Raw genomic sequence first — 20,220 nt, 5'->3', positions numbered from 1 at the left:
AAGAAATTGGGATTTAGAATTTACACACTCTGAGAGTTCTGATTCTTCTTGTCTGACCTTGGATAAATCACTTAGTAACTTCATAGAATATCAGTTTCTTGTCAGTAGAATGAGTATAAATAGTTGTATTATCTCATCACGCTTTTTTCAGAGCAACTATGTGAAACTGCAATTATCTTCTTCATGTGTTTATTTATTTTCCATTTCTCAGTACACTTTACTACATTATAAATACTGAGAGTTCAGGAACCTTATTGTTTTGGTTTACCACAGTGGCCCAATGCCAGGAATAGCAATCAGCTCACAGTGCATGGTCAAGAAGAATGAATGAAATTTAAACAAGTGAAGGAAGGCACAAAGGAAAGAAGGAAAAAGGAAGGACAGAATTTTTGAAGCATTAATGATATACTTCAGGAAAATGATCTGTAAATTATTAAGTATTGTCTGCATAACTTAAAAATTGTAACATTTCATGCACTAAATATGCCAGCATCTTTTAAAAATGTAAGTTACAACAAGTTACTTCCTCGATTAAAGCTTCCTTTTACTTCTTAAAAAATAAAATCCAAACTCCTTTCAGCTTATCAAGCCTATATGATCTGAACTCTACCTGCCTAGTTTCCCCCTTCTCTGCCATACCCCAGTCACTCTGATATTCTCGTGTGTTCTCCAATATGCCAAGTTTGTTCTTGCCCGGCACCTTTGTGTTAGCCTCTTTCCCCACCTGGAAAGTTCTGCAAAGCCTGAGAGCTGGCTCCTCTCTGTCCTCGAGCTCTTGGCACACATGACATCTTGTCAGAGGAGCCTTTCCTGTTTATGTGTGCTGCAGCAGTCGTCACAGTAATCTATTGCTTATTTATTCATTTATATATTACTAGTCTCCTCCTTAGTGCCTGATATTCAACAAATATTTACTGCTGTGTGACATAATATTTGTTTAATGCTTATACTTCATAGATACTTTCCTATTTTGTTTAATTTCTACAAGTTTACAAGCCAAAAAAAAAAAAAAAAAAAAAAAAAGAAAAGAAAACCACAAAAAACCCTGTATGATTTCAAAGTGAAAGCTCTCTCTACCTCTTTCCACTGAAACCTCTCCCCAACACACTTCGCAGGAGGTATCTTTGTCCTGTGGAGAAAAGCAACTGTGGCGATTGGTTTCACATTTATGATTTAGCTGCAGTCTTGGAGTCATGGAACCCTAGTGATACAAGACTTACTTGGTATTCCATTCCAACCTAGAGGGATTCTTGTGAGACATGGAAATGGTGCTACTGGTGTTAGGCTATTTCCTGTCTTGGGTTAGAAGCCTCGTAATTCAGAGCTAGGAGGATGGAGGGAATGGGGTAGAAATAGGTAGATGGAAGCAAATGGTAGGGAAATCACTGGTTCCCATTTGGGCTTGTTTATACCCATGCGTCAGTAATTCTGTACAAAGAGCACTGGACCAGGACACAGAACTAGAGTCTGAGGTTGTCTCTGCAATCCCTCTTCCTTCTATTCAATGATGTGGAACTGGTAACTTAGGGGAACCCCAGCTCTGAAACTCTATGAATTGATGAAGGGAGTCTAACCTTTCCCAGTGACCATGATGTCTGTGAAAAGGGATAACCCCCGCTGTATTTCTGGTAAGTATAGCTTTCCTGAGCTAAGCAGGATTTCTCTGACTGTCCAATAGGGTCACCAGACAATCACCAATCTCTGCTTTCCTCATGCTGCTCTAGTCTCCTCTGTCCTTGAGAGACCAGGCAAAAACCCTCACTGTCATGTGGGGTTCAATATCTAACTATGCAACTAAGTACACTCCAACCACTCTCCAAGAGATGGATTCCCACTGTATCTGATGTTGCTAGCACTACCCATCTGCTTTCAACATGCTGCATTTGACATTAAACAAAGTCTCCCATTAGCACGAAAAGAAAACAATCTGGAAAAAAATGACTGTCAAGCAGAGTTCAAACAGGCCACAAGTAGATGTGGAATCTCAACTGCATAAGGTTTGCTAAAATAATTGTAATAAACATATATCATACCTGCATAAACATGTAGGTACACATCCAGATGCGTTGTGGTATAGTCTAAGTCTGTGAAATCAGTCAAGGCAAGAAAGACAAGAAATGCTATCCAATTTATGAAATTAACTAGTGACAGCAACAGGAGAAAAACTTAGCGTAGAACAAGGTATAATCAAAAGAAATGAATGCTATGGAAAAAGATCTGGGAATCTTTATCCCACACTTACAGGTAATGGGTTAAAATTCTGGTCCACAAGGTGATTGTATCCATGGTCAAAAAATGAATGCCGTATCACTACATCAATGCCCTGGTTGGCCAGCATTCCCAAAGTGTTCAACCATCTAAAATGCAATGGAAGAAGCTACATCAATATATTTTTAATGGCATATAATATATCTATACAAATTGATTACAACATACAAGTGCACACCAATCCTCTATAACCAAATTTATCCAGTACTTTAAAGGAGAAAATTGTAGTAGAGCATTAAGACTTTGACTATAAGGTAATTTAAAAATTTGTTATCTTAAAAATTAAGAAAGCAGGAAGTAAGCATAAATATTCTTAGAATAATATCTTTGAATAACATTGTTCCTTTATATTAATAAAATGCAAAATAAAAGAAATTATAAGATTTTTGGAGATTATCAGATGCAAATTCTTCATTTTACAGGAAAAGAAGTGGAGATCCAGGGGAGCACAATGACTTCCCTTGGTTATGAAGTCATTATTGCTAATAACTTATTTTGTATTGATGAATACCAGGCCACTTTTAAGCCTAATGCCATCCCTTTGGTCACAAGATATACAATCACAGGAGCACACACAATATCAGTTCCATCCCAAACTCCCTTTTTTACTCTCTGCCACCATACACACACCTTTCATGGGCTCCTAAACTATGGACTCCCATGAGCCATGCAAATGTACCTCAGTCATTTGCATGACTCATATTCATATATATCACTGTCAGGTGTTGATGCAATAATAATTTTCCTTGGCACTATAATTAATTATTCAGGGATTCAAGTGCTACCTTCACACATACAAGTATGTTATAATGAAGTACTTGCACCGCTCACACACTTACCATGTACACCACTATACCAAACAGCTGCTTTCCAGAGTACGTCATCTTTCAATAACACTGCCCTCTTGGTTCTCCCATCACCCATGGCTGATCTTGCCTCATAATATACACATTCAATTCATTCATCCACCCATTCACTCTCATTTTCATTCTCTTCTCTCTCTGTCTCTCCTCCCCCTAATTATGAAACTGACAGAAATTTCTGACTCCAATGTGACCGTTTATGTAATAAATATGTCTTACATCTTCAGTCTTCCCCATATGAAAGGCAGGGTATTTCCCAATCTGCTTCAAGCACATGTGTGTGTCCAGGTTCATCTATTACCTCTTCTGCCCTCTCCTATTCTCCACAGGCTCTAAAGCCATAAGAAACTACTCCTGGCTACTCAAATACATTATGTTTCCTCATACTAACCTGAAACTGTTTTAATTTCTGCTTAAAGTTTCTTTCCTCTTCTCCTATAACCCACCTCTTTTCATCTAGCAATTGTCTTTCCATCTACTAATTTCCAGTGTCATATTCTTCTAAACTCTGCTGCTACAGCCAGAAGTAGTACCTCCCTCTCTACTTCCGCAGAATCCTATTCATACTCTCTGGGAGCCCACCAAGTGGTAATTTGCTTATTTCTATTCCTTCTCTTCAGCTATGAACTCTTCAAGCATAGACACAATGTTTGAGCTTGTACCCAAAACACCCATCACAGTTCCTGGAACATTGCAGGTGCTCAGTACTCTTTAAGCTGAAATTTATCTGCATAAAACTGGCAGATGTCCTAAACAGCACTCTGGCCTCAGAATCAGCCCTTAAGGCATGCGGGTTTGGCTGAAAAGCCCATGAGAGTATTTCAGGCATGGAAAGCCAAGACACTCTGGGGATTAAAAAAAAAAAAAAACCTCAATGAAAGATCTCTGTAAGTGAGATCCCAGTGGAAAGAATGAGTCATCAAAGAAGGAGGTACCTTTCTCTGAAGGGAGGAGAGAACTTCCACTTTGACCATGGCCTTGTCTAAATATGATCAGAGTCAATGAACTCAGGGGGCTTCCATAGCCTTGGCAGCTCATGACAAGAGCCTAGGGTGATTACTGAGGCCATAAACAAGAGTGTCAATTTGTTAAGTCAACAACAGGAGTCACTGTGCACTTACTCCTCATGTAGGATCTTTGTCCTTAGTGTGCTTCACATTGAGATTTAATGCTATAACTAGTACTCAAACAGTATTTTTCACTTTATGTTTCTGTGTGGGAGCAAACTGTTGAAATCTTTACTTAATGTATGCTAAACTTATCTTCTGTATATAAAGAGAATCGAAAATGAGTCTTGATGTGAATGGAAGGGGAGAGGGAGTGGATAAAGCTAGGGTTGCGGGTGGGAGGGATGTTATGGGGGGAAGCCATTGTAATCCATAAGCTGTACTTTGGAAATTTATATTCATTAAATAAAAGTTTGAAAGCAAAAAAAAAACCACAAAAACTGGATCCTAGGAACCCTATTCTTCAACATTCAGCCCACTGGGGGAAAATCATGCATAGTTATGATTTCCCAAATCTGAAGCCATATAGAGGTCCAAACCCATGCCTTGTGGAAGAATTAAGTTTTTTTCTTGCTAGAATAAAAAGCATTGCTAATTTTTGTATCATGAATAAGTGTTATTCATATTTTCAAACCGTTTTTCACATTTACAATTATATTTCATTTTCATAAAAACTAAGAAATATTTAATGACAGAGTTAACAAAAACAGACAAGAACAAAATGCAAAACAAATCACAAAAACAAAAATTTTAAACCAGAAGGAAAATCTGACTATAACATAGAAGAATCTTGTTGTTGTTGTTCAAATTGGGACACTGTGACCTAGGGAATTGGAATTACTTTTGGAATATCCCATAGCTCAGCTACTTGCCTTTATTTTTATTAATCTTGCTGCCTGTGAAATCAGGACAACAAGTGTAGTTTTCCATTAGCCATAATATTAATAAACTTGTCACAGCATGTGCTGTCATAGAACCATAACACGAATCCAGAGCTAAATCCTCCTAAATCAGTGTTATTTCTATGTTGAAAGAGCATAGATATACAGTAAAGTTAATAAGTATTTATCTATAAAGCAAGTATGTCTTATTTACCTTTACATTTTTATATTTGTTAAATGAGTGAAAAAATAAAACAAATAAACAACCATATTATTACATATTTGTGAGCTCCTAGATCCAGCAGCAATTGCATATTAACAAAAGCCTGTATCTTGCTGTTTTTTCATTCACTCATTATTCAATAACACTTAACTGGTCTCAGCATGGACAATACATGCAAAAATGCCCATGTGATCATGTCAGTAACTGGTAAATCACTGGGTGTGTAAATATCTGTTTATATACATTTATGAGAATGGGATCCAATTCCTATTTGTGACCTCTGGCACCATGACCTGCATAGACTCTACATTTAACAAATAGGAGTAAATTAGTAAACCTGATTTTTCTTTGCAAGTATATGGGGAACTGTTGAAGAAGCTGCAAAGTGGAAGAGAAGAATGTGCATCCTCCTTCTCCCCCCACCCAACATTCTTTCATGTGTGTCCAGGATCTGGAGCATTCAAAAATGACTACGCCAGAATCACTGCTTCCCTGTGGCCTTCAGAGCAGAACGCTTAGTGCTGAAGCTATCCTCATCTCTTTTCTGTGATAACAAATCCCTGGAGAAGGGGAAATAAATGGTCTTCCAAAACTCCCTCCTAAGCTCAAGTAAAGCAAGTTGGTAAAATGACTGGTGTACACCTCCAAGGATGCTGCTCCAGTCATTGTTCTTCATTCCACAAAAAGTTTTTTGAAGACTTTGTGGAGACACAGCAGTGTACCAATGGTGTACTTGTAGTGTGACAAAGAATCTCAAAGCCCTGACTGGGAAACACTCTCCTTGAGTACTTGGTGGAGAGAATTCTGATTTACACACACATTTGCATGTTTCTTAGTGAGTTCACATTTATACATGTTGAAAAATGCCTTCTTTCCAATTTCTTTGTAACCTCATAAGAGCTTCCTGGAATGCTTTTTTTTTCCCTCCAGGAAGCCGCCTATGTCCCTTTGAGAAGTGGGTACTGTCAGTGGAGTTGAGATCAAACGGGTGACAAAGAGATAAGAACAGAAGCAGAATGAACTAATTTTCATCTGATCTGTGTCAACCAAGCACTGGATGTCTGAACTACAACCCACGGTTATAGAACCATGTTTATCTGTGTTCTGGAAAATAAACGCAGAGATCTGGGAATATGTGGCTGATGCTCACATAAAGGCAGGTCTCTGCTGCAGATGCTTCCACGAAGGCCTGAGATATTTCTCATTTCACATCATTATTTAAAGGGAGGAATGCTCACAAAAACACTTGTACAGCTCGGTTGCCAGCAGAATCCTTTTTTCTTGTTGTTGATAGTTGGGCAAAAGCTATTCCTCTACTGATTCCAAGGGGCCTCCTGCATTATTGACTGCCAGTCTGGCTTCTCGCCCCTGCGACCTGTCACACATTAAACCGGTGTGGGATGTGATTTTAAAGAAGATGCTCAGCAATGCTGTATCAAACGTTGCCTCACTGCGTTTCATTCATGTGAACCACGCTTTCTGGACTCGCTCGTGCTATATATTGTTAGATGCCGAAGATACAGATATAGAAGACCTGTGGTACTAGCATGAATTGCACTGATTCATTACCTTCATCCACATTTGCCACAATTCTGTCTGTAAAGGCAATCTGCTTGACTAGTCTGATTTATCCTTCACAAATGTATTAAAGAAGCTACCTCAGTGGAGAGGGACTGCCTATATAAAATTAGGAACAGCTGTTAGTAGACCACACAGCTGAGGGTGCAGCTGCAGTTCCTAGGAGCACCTTGCCTAGCAAATGGCCTCGGCCATAGAGTTATACTGGAACTGGACAAAGCTGCTTGGTTAGTCCACGCTCCTTTGGTGTTTGTCCCTGCCACATGACACTGGCAGGGAGTCAGAAGCCCTTCATGGTCCTGGCTTCAGTCATTCTCCAGATTGCAGTGGGCTTCACGTTCATTTTCCTGTCTCTTCCAAATTCTGGTACATTCTATTACCAAAGCCAAAGCTTTACAATAAAGATCAGATTGTATCTCTTTGCTCTTTCAAAGTCTTCAGTGTCTTGTCCTGAGAAGAGAACACTGGCTCTCTCATTTCCTCCACTTGGTCTTCAAGATATTCCATGATTTGGTGGTAAACCTCCCCCCAGTCTCAGTCCTCACTTTATCTCTGTAGATAGTGAGGCTTTAGTCATGAGTCACTGCCTCCTCTCTGTGACTTTACCCATAAGCTTTCTCTGGTTTAGAGCACTCTCCTCTGCCATCACCACTACTCCCATCTGTAGAAACTACAGTAACTGTATGACCTATTCAAATGACATTTCCTTGATGAAGTTCTTCCTCATACTCTCAGACAGAGAAAGTCTTAATTCGTTTGCAAGCCTATCACGTTCCTGTTGTAGACAGCTCATGTGAGGCAGAAGGAAGGGTAGTCTGCTATAATGATAAAGAGGCTGGGCTCCAAGGCATTCTGCTCGGGCACAACTCTGAGCTTTGCCACTAACTACATGAATAACTGCGTAAGTTACTTCAATTCTGTGTTTGTTTCCTCATCTATAAAATGAAGATAATAATAGCATCTATTTCACCAGGTTGTTAACAAAACAATAGCATTCAACTGATTATTAACTTATTAAAATATATAAAGCACTTCAGACAGTGCATGGCATGTGGTAAGCACTAAATAGTTAAAAGTGTTATAATTATGCATTTACCTCTCCCAGTCAGTTATCTCCTATCCCAGTTCCTCCAGTTATATGTTTCTGAAGGGCAAAACGATATAATTCAACTAGGACTATGGCAAAAACTATATAAGAACATATACGTTATTGGCACTGTGTTTTGAACTGTAGGCATTAAAAATCCGTAATTACCATTATCGTCACTGTGAGTACTACTATTATTATCTGTGTTCTCATGCCTGTGCCTGACCTTTTAAGATCTAGGGAAGGCACAAATCACCACTGAGTGGTTACAAACATTCACAAACGAATGGAAGAAGAACTTTCCCCAGGAAAGCCTTGCCTTGCATTGGGCAGAACAAGGGGCAGTAACATCAGTTTCATTGTCCTTCCAGGAAGTGAATGTACAAGTGTTACTCACAAGAATCCTGCAGCATAAGAATCTGATAGATTGTTTGTGCCTCCAGCTGATGTGGTCACCACACCTTCAAGCCAAATCTTCTTTCCTGGAGTGTATGTATTAACCACCTGTTCATACAACAAAGCAAAAGAAGAGGATAATGAATGTTTAAAAACTAAGCCCAAATGAGAAGCAACAGACATTCCCCTACGGAAGTTTCCCTATTCTCTGCTCCCAGGTGGTCACGGTTTGTGCTTGTTTTATAATGGTGCACACAGAAAAGTGAGCTGACATCACACATAAAAGCATTAATATGGACACACATCTCTGCAAAGAAATCATCATTTTTCCCTTAAGAAAACCCAACATATTCTAACATGAAAGTTGACTGCAACAGCCTTCACTGGAAAATGTAATTGTATTATGTCTCCCTCTGATTGAGAAGCAATTTTCTTCAGTCATCTGCGGTGGCACATCTATGATATAGCATGCTGCCCATGCATCAGAAGTTATGAATCATAAGAGGGTAGACAGCAATGTTTGCGAGAAATATTTTATAAATAGCAAGGCATGATATTGCAACAACTTTTGAAAATAACTTCAGTTAAGTGGCAAAAGAAGTTACTGACCCACAAGTCAGAGAATACCAGAGAGCAACTATAGCTGTCTGTCATCCATGCAGAAGCAAAGTCCCTTGTCAAAAGGTGACCTCCTGAAGTTTTGAAATGGCCCAGTCTCTGCTCCACAAGTTGGAGACTGGCCAAACTATCCCATTTGTGGTACAGATACTCTGGGAAGAAATATAGCAGTACTTCTAGGTAATATTGTATGCTAGGTAGGCCTGGAAACAGAGCTTGAGTCAGACTATCTACAGACAGAACATTTGAGAAATAATACCAAGAAACAAGAATGAGGAACAATGGGGGTTGAAACAGGGAAGAAAAATGAATACAATCATGTTTTCAAACCTGCATCTGATATTGGCAACCTAGACTAAATCTCTCAGGGATTTCAGTAATGGCCTTTTGAGCTGTCTCTACATTGTCCTCCACGAGTTATAATGGGAAATATCCATCCCCTGGCTCCTCTCCTTCAAAGGTCAATAGCCTTGTGGTTGTTCACTCACCTTCTTCCCACTCTCTGCCCCCATTTCATGTGCAGGTCTGAGTGCTGAATAAGATTCCCCGAGAGTTCCATATTTCTGCCTCAGAGAAGTCCCAGAAAAGGAAATAAGAGATAGGGGCCTATCATACTGCACTAGCAGCAGGCTGGTTATAACCCTACCCTGGCCTAGCTCTCATCTTTGCAACAATGGCTAAGCAGGAAGTGGGACTAGGAGGTTCCTGTTATAATAGAAAGGGTCATATGGCTCATCGATTCCTCTTCCATATATATACATGCCAAAACAAGTCTTCCTCAGATCTCTAGGGTAACAATTATAAGGTGCCCACTATGCTACTTTTTGTGACAGGTGTCCTTTGACAGAAATGAAAAAATAAAATGTATTGGATACATAGTACTATGAAACACTACAAAGCAGTTGGAACAATCAACTGAATGCCAATATGCAACATGAATAGGCTTTAACATTTTAGTGGTAAGCTAAAAAAAAACAGAAAGAAATTTACAGCACAATATTATTTATGTAATTACTTATTCACATCCAGCAGCAAGTACACATCACTTAATGGCATATATCAAACACACAAGGAAGGCATTTTTAAGAGAGAGGTGAAAGCTAAAATTAAAACCGAACTTTGCATGAACTAATGATATAGTTTAAGTGACTTAAGTATCTGCATGGAGGCCCTCAATAAAGCAAAAAAAAGTGCATGGAGAGGGACAAACCCGTGGGTAGACATCAGCAAATGATCATAAGCCTCTTTTCAATTTCACCTAGGTAAAGCTCTCTGTCCCCTCTCCCCCATCTACTCGAGAATTTTCATTATTTGAAACCTATTTTAATGTAAGAGTTGGCAAAATTATCAACCCTTTCAGAATTAAGCTTATGAAAATATTATACAAATTCAAAATGAAGTAAGGATGGACAGATCAAGAATGGAAGAAAGATCCTGAGAACTAATGGTAGAGGTGAAATCAGAATGTCAATAATTAAATAAAAATCCACCCTTGTACATGGGAAAATAAGAGTCATTTGGGAATACTATAAGGTAGTTCCCTCATCCTTTCAACACTGTTCAGTGTATCCAACCCAAAGGAAGCTGAAAAAAGAATAAAAGAAAAACACCTCAAACGATCAAAAGACAGAGTCATAGGTGAAATTAAAGGATTATATCCATTCCTGTTAAAATATAGTGTAAAAACACCTGTGCAATGATCAATTTGTGTTACTTTTATGACTAACCAGAGCTGACTCAATATATTCGTGTTTTTATTCTTTGCTTTTGGCTTCTAGGATATTCAGAGTTTAATTTTGTGCTCAAAACCAGATATTGAAGTGAGGCAGTTAGAGACAGGGGGTTTAGTTAAGCAAAACAAAACAAAACAAATGCCAAAAATGGTAAACATTGAAATAGAAATTAACCTTGAAAATGTTAAGCTAAGTGAAAGAAGCCAGACACAAAAGGCCACATATTGTATGATTCCATTTATAGGAAATGTCCAGAATAGGCAAATTCATGGAGACAGTAAGTAGATTCATGGTTTCCCAGGGTTGGAAAAGGATAGGGAGTTTGGAAGCAGGGGAACTTTGGAAGTGACTGTTATTGAGCGTGGGGTTTCTTTAGGAGGTGGTAAACCTCTTCTAAAATGAGACAGTAGTGATGATTTCAAAATTCTGTGAATACACTAAAATCTACTGGGTGTCACACTTTTTAAAAAATATTTATTTATTTATTTGAGAGGCAGAGTTACAGACAGAGAGGGAGAGACAGACAGAAGTCTTCCGTCTACAGGTTCACTCCCCAAATGACTGCAACAGCCAGAGCTAGGTTGATCCAAAGCCAGGAGCGAGGAGTTTCTCTAAGGTCTCCCATGTAGGTGCAGGGGCCCAAGCACTTGGGGCATCTTCTACTTCTTTCCCAGGCAATTAGCAGAGAGCTGGATTAGAAGAGGAGCAGCCAGGACTCAAACTGATGCCCATACGGGATACTGGCACTACAGGGGAAGGCTTAACCTACTATGCCACAGCACTGGTCCTCAAGTGTCACACTTTCAAAGGGTGAATTTTATGGTATGCATATCACATTAGCAAAAGGAGAGGTGGAGTTTAAGCAGGCCAATAGTCATAATGTGGAAAGTGGACTGTTTCCTGAAAATGAGGGTTCTACTGCATACTAGCTGTAAGAATTTTAGCAGCCATTATCTTGGACTTCAATTTCTTCATTGACATTTAAAATCATGGATTTGGAATAGAAACTCTCTAAGTCCCTTCTAGTAAAATGTTAAGATGCATTAGTATTTTATAATACTAATTTGAGTTCCTTTGGATCCTGTCACCCAAAGGTCAAGAGTATCCTTGATTATGGAAGTTAACAAGTATGAAAGACCAAAAAGAAGTCAAAAACAACTTAGAACTTGCCAGCTCAGAAGCAAAGATCATGGCTAGAGGAAAACAGTGAGAGTGGTATCAAAGCCATGGGAGTAGATGAAATTGGCTACAGAAAATATAAAAAAATGAGATCAGAAAAAGGATAAGGATTTCCATACAAAAATATTAAGGCATTATCAAATGCATAAATTAATTCATTCAACAAATATGTATTGAGCAGAAGCTATCTGCCAAGCACAGTTCTAGGGGTAGTTATTCAGCAGTGAAACAGAATAAGTTCTGTTCTCATTCACTTAATTTTAGTCAAGGGCAGGAGACTAACACTAAACAAGTAAACAAAATAAATTTAGAAAACAATATGGGTAAAAAAACCAGAGTAATATAGCAGAAAGTGACTAGGTAGAAGGAGAGATTACCTTAGTGTTTAAGGAAGGCTCCTATGGAAGGTGGTATCTGGGCTAACAGCTAGTGAAGAAGCAGCCATCCCCTTAATGAATCTGGAGAGGCAGCCCAGAAAAGGGCCTATGGTAGAAACAGGATTGCTGTTTGTACAATCCACAGATTACCACCTGGAGTCTAGCAATGGACTGAAAGATTTGAAACTGGGATCACAGAAGAAAGGAGGTATGTGGGGAGCAACCCGGACTGGAATTAAGACTTATTCTATGCATCTGCTCTCCCACAATATGGCGCTGGGAGAGAAGAAAACAGCTTCTACGCAGCTGCCTCTTGCCAACTTGAGTGATGACCTCCAGGAGCTGATCCTGCTCCTGATTGGAGGAGAACAGCCTACTCGGCGTGTGGGCAGCCGAGTTGGGATTGGCGGAGGAGGACTATAAAGGAGGAGAGAGACGGCATGCACCAGGAACATCTAACGGGAACATCTATCTGAAGGAACACCTGTGCAGCCCCCGAGAGAGCCGGCCGGCGGTGTGCCGCTCCCCTGCGGAAGTGGGGAATGTGGCAGGGGGAACTGCCCTTCCACGGAGGTGGAAGGGACAGTAGCCAACCCGGGAAGAACCAGCAGCAAACCCGGGGAGGGCCGAGCAGACGAAAGAACAGCGCAGGGTCCTGTGTTGTTCCTCCACGAAGAGGGGGAGCGACATAATGGTGCCGTGACTCGGATATGAAGCCTAGGCAGGGTTTAGTGTCGTTCCTCCACGAAGAGGGGGAGCGACAGAGGTATATTTTCATTCTGAGTGTAACATGAAGTTATAGGGGTTTAAGCAAAGGAGTGATCTGATCTGACTTGTACAAGATCAACATAGATGCTAAGAAATCATATCCATATGTAAATATATAAATAGGGTGTGTGTGTGTATATGGATCATGAAAAGTGATACACAAATTATTTTTTTCTTTTTCTTTTTTAAAATTAATATAAAGAGAACACATGCTGTGCACTCCATGGGTACAATTCCATGAAGACAACAATACTTCCCTCACTCCCCCCTGCCAAATTCCCTTCCTTCCATTCTCTCATCAGTTTTTTAAAAGTCATAATTTTAATCCACTCTATATTCACAGAGTTAATTTGCCTCTAATCATAATATTCAAGTAAAAAGTGGGAAGACAACAGCGCCACAGGAGTATAAACAAGGGCTAAAAATGACAGTCATATCACAAAATGTCCATATCATTCCTATACATTTTTTATATTCTACATTAACTACTACATATGAGAGAAAACATGATATTTGTCTTTCTGATATTGGCTTATTTCTCTAAGCATAACGCTTTCCAGTTGCATCTGTTTTGTCGCAAAAGACAGGATTTAATTCTTTTTTTTTATGGCTGAATAGTACTCTGTATTGTATATATGCCATATTCTCTTTATCCAGTCATCAGCTGATGGACATCTGGGTTGATTTCATATCTTAGCTACTGTGAATAGAGCTGCAATGAACATGGAGGTACAACTAACTCTTCCAAATGCGGATTTCATTTCCTTTGGGTAAATTCCCGGGTATGGGATTGCTGGATCATGTGGTAGATCTATTTTCAGATTTCTGAGGAATCTCCATGGTGTTTTCCATAATGGTTGTATTAGTTTACATTTCATTTTGATGACCATTTTTAGCTCAATTTCCTCACTGAAACAATGAAATAATACCCAACACGATTGAGTTAAAGATTCTATCTGCATTGTCTAAGGATAAATAACATTAGGCCTTCTACACAAAGATCCTAAACTACCACTTTTATTACCCAAGTAAAAATCCAGGAAATTTCCTGGAAACTATGAATCTTTTGGAGGACGAAGAATCTTGCCTTGCTTAATTTATATTTATTTCTAATCAGACAGCCTGGCACAGAAATGCTTAACTGAAGATGATAGTGCTCTAGGAGCATAAACAGGGAATGATTTCAAACCTGTCTCTGGACAAGCTCAAAGTAAACTGCCAGTCTTTAAGGAAGTGATGGGATCTAAAAAAAGGCAACTAAACTGGTCAAAGAATTGAAAGATACATGTTGGTTGTGAAAACAACCTTTGAGATCAGGAAAAATAGAGACATACAATGAAAACCCTTAACAACATAAAATGCGAGCAGTGCAAGTTTCTTTGCTAAGTCTTAGAATATCAGATTTGGGATCTTCTCAATCTCAGGAAAAGGAAACTCCCATTTTGCTAAGCAATAACTCATATATAGAATCCAATGTCTAAAGTCTCCAGGGTAAATGACTGCTCAACGTGATTTAGATACCAGAAAGATTTGAGGAAGTATCAAGCTCATTATAGGACACTGCTGTTGAAGATAAGGAGACAGTAATGTATATCCACCACCTTTTCCTTGAGAACATCTGCTGTACGCACTTAGTTGGGAGGGTGGCATACAGAACTCAGAGGGGTGATTTGGATGGGGGGGTTATATTTTCAATGGAGTTCAGTCTTTCTTCTGTAAATGAAGACTTGATTTCAGAGGATAGATTTATGAAATGCTGTGTACACAGAACCCTGCACAGACTTACGCATGGTATAAATAAAAGTCATTTTGAATTCTCTTCTGATTTCAGGGAGATTTAGGAGGAAATAACGTAAAAATTAGTAGTGAGGTAGTGGGTAGCACTGAGTAGTGGTTAGGGGAATACACTCTGGAGACTGAATGCCAGCACTGGAATCCTGGTTCTATTGGTTATTCACTGTATGAGCTGGAGTGTGTTGTATTACTTCTCTCTGTCTCCATATGCATAGCAGAGGATGTTATGATATTTAAATTAATATTTGTAGCCACTTGAAGGAGTGTGTGGTATATTGTAAGCACTAATAAGTATAAATAAAAATGCTAGCTAGTCTACTCTTCTTGTTAAAGGCATATCAGATTGTGTTTGAATAAATATAATATTAGCGTTGGTTGCTTTTTAGATATACTACTTGTGGTGACAGGAAATAGCTCAGATATCGACTAACAATGGGAAAGGCCAGTTTAGAATTTAAAATTGCACATGCATAATCCACTTAAACATAATTAGCATTCAGAGTGATTCTTTTAACCACCCTCAGCACAGGGGCAATCCCTGTCAAGTGCCATGAACAAAAACCACACAGCAAGGTAGAACTTGACATATATCCTAAATCAATCATATGAAACGTTTTGTGGGTGAACTAGTCCTGGAAATTATTCATGTTAAAGGTTCTAGGAGTAGTAGTACAAACCAACAAATATTTTCTGAGCCTCTACTCTTTGGGACACAGTAGGAAGCTGAGTCTTCCACGGGCAGAGAAGGCCCCTGTGTGTGGGATGGAGGCACTGATTCTGAGGCTGGGTACTGGTTGGTCTTGGGGAGGAAATCAGTTTACACAGAAGAGGACAGAAAAAAATCAGGAAAAGCAGATGGAACCAGCTGCAAAATTCCCTTAGAAAGTGAAACTCTAAGAAACTGAGGGCTACAGTTCAACACTGCGGTTTTCTAAGTAAATATGATTCTCCCTGGCTGGGAGAGAGAAAATTAGAAATTGCTGGAAAGAAAAAGGTACAGTTCCTCATAAGAAATGATGTGCCAGTGAAGGTTATCTTGAGGGATACATTGTCTGGGGAGAGACAAGTGCACATGCAGAGATTACTGAAGTGAGGGTAGAGGGAAACTGGCTGGGTGGCTGGCTCCCTTTCAACAGTTTTTTTGTTCCCAAATAGACTTCAGCCCTTGGGCCTGTGTGGTCAAGGGAGTTTTGAGCCAGGTATAGAACAGCTCTGTAAGTGGCACTGGCTGTTCAGAATCCGTAGTCTATTGGAAATAGAGTGGTACAAAGGGAAACCCTTGTAGCTCACTTCCCTCCCATTTCAAGGTTGGATGGTCAGAACTGTTTTATGTAGATACACTGAGGGAAGAAGGGTGAGAGACAAGAGAAACGATAGGGAAAATATACTTCAGTTTTTAAGTTTTATATTTCCTATAATTTTTAATTTACAAAAATGGAGGAAAAAAACAAAAATACGGGAAAAATCATTTATGTGGCACATTTTCGAGACTGGGCTTCCTATTCCTCTATTTCCTTGATACCCTGCCTCCAAAACTGTGATCTATGTCTTGTAAAAAGACTCCTGAGAGCCTGGCTTCAGTCACTGGCTGTTCAAGAGATGGTAGCCTTGTAGCAGCAGACACGTTGTTTATGGTTATCCAAACCCAACACCTTCCTTAATGAGAAAGGAAGTAATAAAACAGGAACAGTGGACAGCCCAGCTGGACTAATCTGCCCTGGCAGGAGGCCCACCCTCCAAAGAAGCTGGAGTCCATTAATTCTAGCATCTCATCTACTTGAAAATCAACCTTCCTCAGGACTTCAGGAAGAGCAGTAGCTCTTTAAATAACCAGAACTGCTCCTCTATATGGTTACAAAAAGCTGCATAGCTTGAAGCTTCTGAAAATTTACCTCTACGTGGCTCTTGTCTCTCAGCAGTCTTTATTTGTTACCGTACTTATAAGTGGTCAACGTGAGAGTTCAGGGCTGGTCTTGTTTCTTTCCATCCTCCTTGTGTGTTTGTCTTTTTCTTTTTTTATTTGACAGATAGAATTAGACAGTGAGAGAGAGAGAGATAGAGAGAAAGGTCTTCCTTCCGTTGGCTCACCCCCCAAATGGCCACTACTGCCGGAACTACGCCTATCTAAAGCCAGGAGCCAGATGCTTCCCGTATTCTCCCATGTGGGTGCAGGGCCCAAGCACTTGGGTCATCCTCCACTGCCCTCCCAGGCCACAGCAGAGAGCTGGACTGGAAGAGGAGCAACCGGGACTAGAACCCGACGCCCATATGGGATGCCGGCGCCACAGGCAGAGGATTAACCAAGTGAGCCACAGCACTGGCCCTTCCTTGTGTGTTTTTCAACTCTGTGCTTAACTACTGTGCTAGGAGAGTATGGGACATGTTGATTCTGACCTCTCCTTCCTCATTGCCCCCTCCTCCTAAGTTCTGGATCTTAGCATTTCTTCTTCGGTCTTCTTGTTCTTGTATCTCCTCTAGGCCATCCACCACACTGCTTCCATTTGAAGAAATCTATCTTTGGCTTAAAATCCTTCCGTGGTGTCCCATTGTCAGCAGCAGTACTCAAGCATTTGTGCTCACTGAGAAGTCTGCTGAGTTCGGAGATGTGCTGTAAATAACTTGTTTCTGATAACACTGAGAGTGGTGATTTGGGTCTATGGCCATACCACCTTGAACGCAGCCAATCTCATTGGAATGTAGTCATTTGGGGATTATTTACTTACAAATAAACTAAGTGGATTTCAAGTTGTCACACAACATTCTTTTCATTCCCCCAAATTATGAAATGTTTTCTTGACTGGGAAAATGGGTTAAGAATCCAGTAATTACAACTCCTGGTCTACCTTATCTATTTGTCCATGTCAGTATATTAGACATACAGAGTAAGGTTGAGAACTATTGGCCCACAGGATACGATACTAACTGCTTTCACACAGCATCTCAGACCCTTCATAATCCCCCCTTAGTTACTTCTTTTCCCATCCCTCTCTCTGACACCTATGTATCACCACACAGAATGGACGCCCCCCTTTTAAACTACACAGTGTGCTTTCACTTTCTTACTAATTACCCCCACACTCCCAATCCACGTTATCTGATTTTTTTTCAAGGCTTATTTCAAGTGAAATTTTCTCTGTGAAATTTTCTTCAAGCTTTCAGAAAGTTAATACTTCTTTCCTCTAGGTGCCAAAGTTCTCTGAATATATCTATCTATCTATCTATCTACAGATATCTATATCTATGCCTATATATATGACCTTGTGCTCACTGAAATGTAATTTTCTCTTTGTTTCTTTTTGCATGCATGACAGGATGTTTGACAATTATGTTCTTTATTAAATATTTCTTAAATAAATGATAGAAATAATATTTTACTGATGAAAAGGCTAAGTTTCAGAGAAGATAACTAATAACCTCAAGATATCAAGGGCAAACATCAAATTATCAGAGTTACAGCTCAGAGCTCTGTTTATTTTCTAATTGAATTTTCCTGTTTGAGGAGACCCACAAGTTTCTGGTTGACTAAACTGCCTCCATATTTAAGATGTCCTTCTTAAGTTAGACAAGATGGGCTATTATGAGCTCAGTCATTCCAATATCTCATCACATTCCTCTTGATTTATTTCTTCTGTCTAATGCACTTCCTATCAGTTTCATTAATTTTTTCTATATAATTTATTTTTATCATTTCCCTGTTCCGGAGTGCCGTATTTGCTCATTTTCTGTTGGTATCAGATCAATTTTTAATTTGTGGCTTCTGTTTCTGTGACATCTTTAGGATTTAAAGTTGCATTCTCTGCTCTTGTTATCGCAAACCACAGAAAAGCAATTGAATATAATTGCAACAAAACATAAAATTAAAATAAGAACACACGGAAAAAAGATAAAGTAACTGAGGAGGAATATGAGCATATGCAAGAAAATACAGAAGAAAGTTTTAGTGTCCCAAAACTCTGGCTGTGCTCCAAAATAAGTGCTGGTGGAGACAAAGAGACTGGAAAGCAGCTACTTGAACATAAACCACTCTTCTCCTTTTCCCAGTCCTTTTCTGTGCCTGATCCTTTCCTGTGCCTGATCCAGGCTTACTGGATACTTACTCACCAGTCCTAGGCTCTACCAGCCTCAGTGGTAATTTTATGCTTAACTGGGACAAACCCTATCATCCTCCAACTCCTATGTTGAAACACTGGAATATCACATTGAGTTGCCTCTTTTTCCTGAAGAAGCCTTTTTGCCCAAAATAGCAATCTGTTCCCAGGGCCATTCCTCCAAGCATGTAGGCCTGGCACAAACCTTCACATCGTCACTGCCTTGCTTGCACACAATAGGACCTCACTATACATTGACCAAAATCTTATGCACAGGAAACATATGAATAGAATCCAGTGGGTGAAAGTCACACCCTGAAAACTATTTCCTCTTCTACTATCACCCGTCTAATATCATGATGCCCAACTTTGATTCATCCCTCATCTCTTAACTACCCATTTCAGATTATCAACTGATTGGAGAATCAAAGAGATACTCTTTTATCAAAAACACTCAATAGTCTTTAACAGTTTTCCTCATCTTATCTTGTTAGGAATATAAATATTACATGGGTTATACAAAATGAATGGTTAATAGTGTAGGAGATACTGAACGATATAATGGACAATAGTACAGGTTCTGGAATTAAGTGAGCCTTGCTTTAAACTGTTTTACTACCTGCTAGGCTCTGTGGTGTTGATAAAATTACTGATTTTTTGAAAGGATTAATAATTTATGATATATGCAATAAATGGTACTTATAACCCCCAAAGAAACAAACACTATATTCATAAGTTAATGATGCATTTTCCACAATTTAATGCTATTGAAATCAGAATGTTCTTTATAATCAATATTAAAGGAAATTTGCCTATTTATTCTCCCCCCATAAGCTTTCACTAAGTTGATGGTGAATTTTCTAGTTACTTGTGTGTAAGAACCAAGGAAGTATTTGTGTAAGAATAAAGAAAATCAAGGTTCACAGAATGACAGTGATGGAAAGTTTGGATCTCTTTTGTGATAAACATGTTTTTAGGACCAGATACTGCCTGTATTATTAGGGTGTTGTACATGAAGAGTACCCAGTTCTCTTAGGTTATATTATCCCATTTGCAGATGCACAGCCGAATGGGGTAACAGAGGCTAATTTATTGGAAAGCTCATTGAGTTAAACTTCCACCTCCTCATTTTCACAGCCATCTTCCTGTGTCCTTGGAAGGGCCCTACTAATGGGTTTAATGATCAGATATTTCTAAAATTTGTGAAACTCTTGCTTTTTCTTTCTTAGAGAGGTTTCCATTGTATAAACATTGGGCCCCATAAAACTTAAAATCACCCATGGATTTCATCCCATGTTACTTTATGGTACAGTTTGCATTTAGGTGTCTAGTACCTCCTCTGCATACGTCTTTAGCCCAT

The 20,220-nt window shown here is 39.3% G+C and overlaps 1 protein-coding gene across 9 annotated transcripts in view; it reads right to left on the bottom strand.

Annotated features, from left to right (window-relative positions):
• Positions 1 to 20,220, bottom strand: part of HPSE2 (heparanase 2 (inactive)) — a 716,512-nt gene that overhangs the window by 143,652 nt on the left and 552,640 nt on the right. For all 9 annotated transcript variants that reach the window (XM_002718623.6, XM_089314560.1, XM_089314564.1 and 6 more), the window contains 2 exons: positions 8,305 to 8,411; positions 2,243 to 2,357 (listed from right to left, as the gene is read on the bottom strand). In XM_002718623.6, coding sequence (XP_002718669.1) covers positions 2,243 to 2,357; positions 8,305 to 8,411 — 222 coding nt within the window. The remainder of the gene's footprint in view (positions 1 to 2,242; positions 2,358 to 8,304; positions 8,412 to 20,220) is intronic.

Source organism: Oryctolagus cuniculus, chromosome 15 (assembly GCF_051225735.1).
Source record: "Oryctolagus cuniculus isolate XC-2025 breed Fujian yellow rabbit chromosome 15, ASM5122573v1, whole genome shotgun sequence".
Taxonomy (NCBI): domain Eukaryota; kingdom Metazoa; phylum Chordata; class Mammalia; order Lagomorpha; family Leporidae; genus Oryctolagus; species Oryctolagus cuniculus.
The sequence above is the reverse complement of the archived record's forward strand: the minus strand, read 5'-3'. Positions and strand labels throughout refer to the sequence as shown.